Source organism: Sinocyclocheilus grahami, unplaced genomic scaffold, assembly GCF_001515645.1.
Source record: "Sinocyclocheilus grahami isolate Dianchi unplaced genomic scaffold, SAMN03320097.WGS_v1.1 scaffold166.1, whole genome shotgun sequence".
NCBI classification, from domain to species: domain Eukaryota; kingdom Metazoa; phylum Chordata; class Actinopteri; order Cypriniformes; family Cyprinidae; genus Sinocyclocheilus; species Sinocyclocheilus grahami.
In genome coordinates this window covers 421,061-429,216 of record NW_015505345.1, presented here as the reverse complement: position 1 = coordinate 429,216, position 8,156 = coordinate 421,061, and the positions used below count along the sequence as shown (strand labels likewise).

At 39.4% G+C, this 8,156-nt stretch overlaps 1 protein-coding gene across 1 annotated transcript; it reads left to right on the top strand.

Moving 5' to 3' along the window:
* Positions 1-1,966: 1,966 nt before the first annotated feature.
* On the top strand, positions 1,967-7,578 carry LOC107593175 (LIM domain transcription factor LMO4.2-like). The gene is made up of 4 exons (XM_016282789.1): positions 1,967-1,971; positions 3,799-3,895; positions 4,218-4,373; positions 7,246-7,578. Exons 1-4 carry the CDS (start codon positions 1,967-1,969, stop codon positions 7,252-7,254), a joined length of 267 nt encoding a protein of 88 aa, XP_016138275.1. The 3' UTR covers positions 7,255-7,578.
* Positions 7,579-8,156: the final 578 nt, after the last annotated feature.

The following is an 8,156-nucleotide window of genomic DNA, read 5'->3' as shown; positions in this document are numbered from 1 at the left end:
TCACAATTAATGTTAACTTGCTGAAATGAGATCACAGCTAATGTAAGCTTTTTAGTTACAAGACAGGCAAGGAGTGAAAAATATGTCCTTGTTCCTAACTCTGACACATTCACATTCAGTACTGATTATGTATAATTAATTTGCCATCCACAAGATACAAAACATGAAATCCTGAAAATATTGGTCACAGATTTTCATGTACCCACTTTGCTCAACAGCAAAAGCTGTGTTTTCATTTCTTAATCTGGTTTTATTGTATGTCTCTCTCTCTCTCTCTCTCTCTCTCTCTCCCCCTAATGTAACATTGCCATTATGCAAAGCCCTGCTTAAGTATCAATATGGCCCAGTGCTTTTAAGGTGCTTTGGCTGTTAATGTTGAGAGCCATTTTTATAATGGTCTGTGTTGCAGAAATCATTGTTGTAACAACTTACATCTCTCCTCTCAAAAGGTTCCGCTTAAGAGGCCGAGCTACTGCCAGATGGCCCAAAACAGCCCTGCTAGGTTGTATTTTACCTCACAGTCGGTATCCAAATTAAATCCTCTAGACATCGCCTATGGAGCGCAGACAGATTTCTTGTCTTGCTTTCGTGATGAAAGACAGCCGTAGATTGTAGCCCCTCTTTATTCCGCCCGTTCCGAGACTAAGCAAGTCAATAAATCAGCATTCCACAATGTTTCGCTGACTAAATCCTCCTCCTCTGATTGATCAAGGGGCTGAATACCTAGAAAGTGAGAAAACAACAAAGGAGAGGCTGATTTGAGGAGAAGGAAGCCAAAACTGGTGTTGTCATTGCAATTAAAGAGTTCCTTGGCCTTAATTATGGTGACCCGTGATATCGCTCCTCTACGCTCCCCTTGTCAGCACACAAGTTCAATGGAGAGAGAGACCATTAGAGGTGAGGAGCAGACTGATAGCAACTTAATTGAGCACCTAAAGCCTTCAGGCCTTTAAATCAAATGCTATCAGCAGCCATCCCCTGCTCAAATAATTAAGCTGCTACACTATGTATAGAGAGGCAAGAAAATCAAAAGGTTGCCTGGAGATTCTTCACGGTTTTCCTCTGAAAGACAACGGGACAATTAAAAGGGGAGCGCACTCTGAGCCCGGATCCTAAATAATGTGCTTGTAAGTGAATTTAGATGCGAGCTCTTGGGGATTGTCAAATCAAGCACACGTCGTGGCGTGGCAGATTGCTTTCTCAAGGCCGGGGGAAGATGCAGGTGAATAGGTGAATCAAACTGCAGCGTTTAAAGACCTTCCCCCCTGACATTTGCCTAGCATGACTGGCCCATCGACAGCTGCGCTGCTGCGCTGTTGTCACAAGCCTACAGCTAATTACGTTTGAAATTGAGTTTTGATTGAGCTGCTCCAATCGATGCCACAGCCAAATTTGTTTTCCCCTCCCCCCGCCTCACCCTACAGCCGCCGCTGAAGAGAAACTCTTAAAGCTTCACTCGCTCGTCATGTAGCGCCCTCAATAAACGCCACGTGTATGCAAAACGTCGCAGGTAACAGCTGTTTCGATGTCAGAACGTACACGTTCACATGCATGCTGTAATGTTATATCGGCATCCGTACAATGTGCGTTTATCATTTTACGAGTTGGAAGAATCTTGTGGGACGAAATCATCCATGAACTCTTAGGTTAATCTGTAACTGTGTACACGAGGGACATGCTGTGACACCCACCGTTTCCTTCATGTCTTTCCTCTCTATCCTTTTGTAGCCATTCCCCATTTCCCTCCCTCTATCCTTCTAACGGTCTCTTTCTTTCTTGCTTCTTTCCTCATATTTCCCTCTCTCTCTCTCTGGAGCTTGTCAGATGCTGTGGTCTTATTTGATTGCATAGGAAAAGTGCAGTGATAGAGCAAACAGCCAGTGAGATATGATGACAAATGGGTCCAGATCCCAGTAAATTACTTTCTGCTCAAATCGAAATTTCATTCAGTTTGTTGCTCGGCAAGATGAAGTAATCTAAATTGTGGACTCAGAAGGCAGATAGAAACGAAGCAGGAGCAAGCATTTCATTATCAAGAGACTGAGAGAGAGAGAGGGAGAGAGAGGGAAGGTTAGAGACGAAAGAGATGAGCAGAAGCAAATCTAAAATGTTGACACTATGATTGAAAAGGTTAACCCATGCACATTATATATCAACCCGGGTAGCCGGGGGTTTCTAATGGAAAGGCGGCAGTGACTGAGCACTCGCTTGAGTCCTAATGGCAAAAGCGCTGTGTCTCCGCCTAGATGTACAATCAAATATTCTTAGGCCCTGATTGCTTATGTTCTAGGTTATTATTAGGTTGCAAAAAATGAACACCAAAGGTAATACTTAGTCCCAGTGGCAGAGGCTTTTGGAGGACAGGATGCAGGATTTTTTTCATTTGGTTTGCTGATATTACTATGATTTTATTTTTCCTACATCAGAATATTGAAGATGTAATTTGTTCTGCATGTGTGCATTTGAGAGAGAGAGAGAGACTGCGAGAGGGAGAAAAGGAGGCCCGGGCACAGGATTGAAATGATTTAACCTGTCCTTGCAAGGATTTCATTGTTACAGTAAAACAAGGCCAGACAGGTTAACAAACCTTTTTGATGCACACAGAAGTATTCATTAGTGTCAGTGTTAATAAAGACCTTGTGTTATGCATGTCTGTTGTGTTTTGTTTCAAATCAAACTCATTTATTGTCATTTACTTGCCCTCATGTTCTAAAGCCATGTAACTTACTTTCAAATGTGGAACACAAGTGGAGAAGTTTTGAAAAATGTTAAGGCTTCTCTCTTCCATACGATGAGAGTGGATGGTGACCATGACTGTCAAGCTCCAGAAAGTGCAATAAAATACTACAAAGTATTGTAATATCAGTCCACATGCCTAATGCACTATATAAACCACCTTTTAAAAGTTTAGAGTAGGTAAGTTTTTGTTTTTTTGTGAAAGAAATATATACTTTTATTAAATAAGGACACATTAAATTCATCAACATTTATATTGTTACAAAAGATTTCTATTTCACATAAATGCTGCTCTTTTGAACTTGAAACCGCATTCCAGTTTCCACCAAAAAATGTAAGCAGCAAGTTTTCAGATGTGGTAATAAGAAATGTTTCTTGAGCAGCAAATCAGCATATTAGAATCATTTTGAAGGATCATTTGACACTGAAGACTGAAGTAATGACTGCGGAAAATTCAGCGTTGCCATTATAGGAATAAATTACATTTTAAAATATGATAAATAGAAAACCGTTAAATGGTGACAGTATTTCACAGTATTACTTTTTGATCAAATATATGCAGCCTTGATGAGCATAAGAGACCTTTTGAAAGCATAAACCCCTTTGAATGGTAGTGTACCAAACCTTCTGAAGCCATACAAGAAGTTCATTTAAAAAACAGTCTGAAAATATATTTTATAAAATGTCATTGACTGAAAAAAAAATCACTTGCAAATTGTGTGCCTTAGTTATTAATGCAGAAAGATTTCATTTGTCTGCACAGGTCATACTGTGTGAACGAAAATAGATCATGTCAATGAGGGCGATATTGGTCATGGTCATAATGTTTGTCTTCCCTCACGTAATTACCTTTATTTCCTCATTTGTACATCTTAATGAATAATTTAGTTTGAAGCTAATATTTGATATTTTTGTTCATGATATTTTCTGCCACTTTTCGCTGATACATTCGTGCTGTAACATTTACAATGTTTTGATTTAGGCTTTGTCTAAGACAGATTCAGCTCTCACACTTTATCTCTTATTTTGACAATCCTAACATGTCTCTGTTTCTTTTCACAGGTTATTTGGGAACAGTGGGGCGTGCAGTGCGTGTGGTCAGTCCATCCCAGCCAGTGAACTGGTTATGAGGGCACAGGGAAACGTGTACCATCTCAAGGTAACCTTTAATCTTTAAGTGACCACGGCTGCTCTAGAATTAAATGCTTCATTGCACTAGAGAATCCTTTCACACTCCATAGAGTCTGCTTTTCAATGGTTGTTTGATGGAGTTCTCTATAAAAAATTGTCTATTATTGATACCAAAAATATCATATTGTGTTTAAATTTTAGTCAGTCTTTTCATCTATGTTTAATGCCCATGTAGAATCCCTGTAGGAAATAAGGATAATGGATAATGATTTAACTTGTCCAGAGATTGATCAGAGATGGGATGTGCTGAGACTTGTGGGTAATGGAGTCCTTTTCATTGTCTCCTGCAGTGTTTCACATGTTCTACCTGCCGGAACCGGCTGGTCCCTGGTGACAGGTTTCACTACATCAACGGCAGCTTGTTCTGCGAACACGACAGACCCACAGCACTCATCAACGGCCATTTGAGTTCACTGCAGACTAACCCTCTACTGCCTGACCAGAAAGTGAGAGCCGCTATCTGTCTGCTATCAAAACTTCACACTTAAAATCCTCTGCTATAGGTTGAGGATCACTTCATGTATCTTGTTTTTTATTTTATTTTTTTTTTTTAGCAAAACACCATTCAGTCAGTCACTAAACAAAATATTGCTTTTAATTTCTGTTTTATTTAGATTGAAAAATAAATGTATCATATCTAATTCTGTGCTCCTAACCCATAATAAGGTCTAGAGGACAAGTGTAATTCTTCCTGGCTGGAAGCTAATATATCACAATTAATGTTAACTTGCTGAAATGAGATCACAACTATCGCAAGCTTTTTAGATACAGGATGGGTAAGGAAGGTGAAAATTATTTCCTTCTTCCAAACCCTGACACATTCACATTCAATACTTATTATGTATAGTTAATTTGCCATCCATAAGATTACATAACAGGAAACCCTGGCACCCACTTTGCTCAACAACAAAAGGCGTGTTTTCATTTCTTAATCTGGTTTGGTTTAATGTTGGTGTTTTTTTGTTTTTTTACAAAAAAGCTAGCTGGCGTCAAGCATTCTGTCCCATTTTCATCTCTGTTTTCACCTCCACAGTTCTGCCTGACTATTTGCTCCTCCGACGCTGCACAGCAAGCTTTAAATAAACAAACCCAGACGCCAAGCAGGCAAATTATTTACCTAATTCCCCTTCTCGCCTTTGGGACCGTCTGCAATAAGACTTCATTGTGTAGTCAGCCACCAGCCGATTGTATCACTCGGCAACACTGAAAATAACAGCTCAGTGACACATAATCAGTATTGATATGGAGACGAGGGGGATGTGAGAGCGTATACGAGAGAGATCGGACAGTTGTCGAGTTTCCTAGTGAACATTTATTTCACCTTCAATGGGAAAAAAACAGTTCGAGGAGAGATGTAGTGAGCGGGGAAACAGCTCCATTAAGCTCGGTGCTCCGTTAGAGGCCTTTTAAGGCATCGTCACTTTTACAAATTAGCTCCAAGAGCATGTTGCGTTTCAAATTGAAAGCCTTTGCATTATCAAGCTTAATTTTAAATGTCTTTTTAAGCCCCCATCCTTCCATTCCTCCTCCTTCCTCTCCCCTGCTCTCGCTCGGCGGCTGCCGCTGTGTAAATATGAGGCCTCATTGTTTATTTATGTGCCGACATCAATTGTAGTGAAAACAGCTGAATTATTAATGCTAAAATGCAATCTGAATATTGGCCTCGCTGCTTTAATTATAGCGGAGAGAGAGTTCTTAAATACACCCAGACACCCCTCTTCACCAGCAGGAACAGAAGAAGGTCCACGTGTCCTCAGGAGATACTTAAACAGTCGTGTTTTCGCTTGGTACAGAGAGATTCAAATCATTTTTAGGGAACTTATTATTAAAGAAACTCTGTAATTTATGAGATTGCGGTGCATTTTTTTGCTCAGATTTTGAAGTTAGCTGTAATTCTCCTCTGAACCTATAGAAATAAGCTGGGAGCTGAAACAAGCCAGTACAGAAAGGAGTGAGAGAGAGAACTGACCAAACGCTTCCCTAGACAGATAGGAGGCCTCGTCCGGCAGCCATTGTTTTTATTATGTGCAATTTCATGGTGACATAATTGGTGCTGTCCGTGTCCACGGCTGAGGACATTTGATGCTCATTTATTAAGTAGCTCCCCGGCTTCTCCCTAATCTCTTTGTTCAGGACAGACAAATTACCTTTCTCATGCTGAGCCTGAACCCAGGGGATCCAAACTTTCACAGCCTCCGTCTCTTTAATTAGCCCTCCAATGTGGGGTGGCGTGGAGGGCTCGCAATTACTATTACAGTAGCCTGAAACCCCTTAGTAACTTGAGGTAAGACGGGAAAAGCAAATTGCCCCCTAGAATGTTTAAAAAACAAAAGGAAGGAGAATGTTAGGGGGTAAAAAGTTTGCCGTGACTGTCTGTGAAAGCGGAACGCTGCGCTTGGATATTGGGATAATTGTCTCGGCTGCGCAAGAACTTAGCACCCTGGGGACTGTGGCACATCATTGTTAAAAATGAGACAAAAAGAGACTAACTTTACAATATGCACTTAAAATGCAGAGGAAATAGGGCGGCAGATGGATTTCAAAGCCTTACTGATCAATAAGTTAAGCAGGGGGCTTTAGCAGAGCTGGCGGTCTTCATTTGACAATAGAAATGGAGTATGTTATTTAAGAGAACATGCAATTTTTATGACTCCCATTGAAAGACGCTACTATATTATATGACTTTTTTTATAAGACAAGTTGTTAGTTGCTACTACAGTTTTTTAAAATTGTTTTTATTTTTAAGAATTTCATTTTCAAAACTTGCTGACTGTAGTTTATAGCAAAATTGACATTTAGTTAATTTGGGTCAGTGGCATTCATACTTCCAGTTACTTGAATACACCTTTGTAGAAGTTGAACGTTAGATTAATTGATCTATTTCATGTATTAATAATTGTTGTGTGACCAGAGTGCACAAAAAAAAAAAAAAAAATGGATATGAAACTATAGACAGAACCAAAAATGTCAACGAGTCTCTTATAATATCAGATAATTAGACCTTTTCAAGACCGGGCAAGTGAGAATATATATTTTATTATATTTATATTTGTAAATAGTTAAAATATATAGTTACACCACATTACTTTTTCATTAAATGTAGTAAATAAATGTTTTTTTAAAATAGTGTGTCAATGTTTTCAAAGCCATTTCATAATCATATATATAATATAATCAACTTTTTATGTTTTAAAGTATATTTGTTAAAGATTTTTCCTTTTTTCAGCTTTGACAAAATTTGTCATCGACCCATTTACTGGTTGTAATTGTATTTTTCGGTTTAAGTGTGTCTAACCGGTTTCTCTCTTTGCCCTCCAGGTGTGTTAGGATGCCGGTGTTGCTCAAAGCAGGATGTGTGCCTTCATTTCAGCCCCTCACTCATTGTCACCCAAGACCTTTTCGGATCGGACCCCATCCCACTCCTTTTCTCAAAGTTCCGCTACTCCGAAACAGAGCACCAATCTCAGGCTTGAGCTCCACCTTGACCTACAATAGCCAGAGCCGCCCTTTACTCCAAACTCCTGAATCATGGATGGAAAATACCCATGAGGCCCTGGAGGGGGAATACTGAGGACTCTATGAACTGACCCAGGCGAGACCTCTGATCCTGAGGGACTCAAAGACTGAAAGGGAGAGAGACCAGCTGGAGAGGGGAAAAAAAAAAAGAGACAGAAAGGGTGAAATTAAAATGACAAATGAAGCTGATCCACTGCAGCGATTTTTGAATCTACTTTCATGACACTTGTTTGAAAATGTAGTGGGGGAATACTGACTTTCTTTTTTCCTTTATATTTTTGTCCTACCTTGTCTATTCTCCTTTTCTTCAAAACATGGTATCTTCTCTTTCTATATTTTAGATGTTGTAAAGGGAATGTGATTCATTTCGGATGATATAAAAAAATCCTGAAGACTGGGTTCAAAGAAGTATCCGTGGCTTTTTTGTGGAAATCAAATCATGAACTCTCTTGGTGTATTTGTAAAACTACCATGTACAGTATGTATGCATGTAAATGTTTTTGTCCCATTGTGACTACCGTACATACTACACACAGCAGCTAACCCTATTCCCTTTTCCCTCCAACCCGAAATCACGCAACAAACAAAAAATGAAGCTCATAGCTGTCAACCTATAAATGCAGAATGAGAGAATTCTATTTGTGATATTTTCAGAGACATTTGCTCCAATATGGTGTATTTAATTAATAAAAAATGAGATTAAAACATCCCTT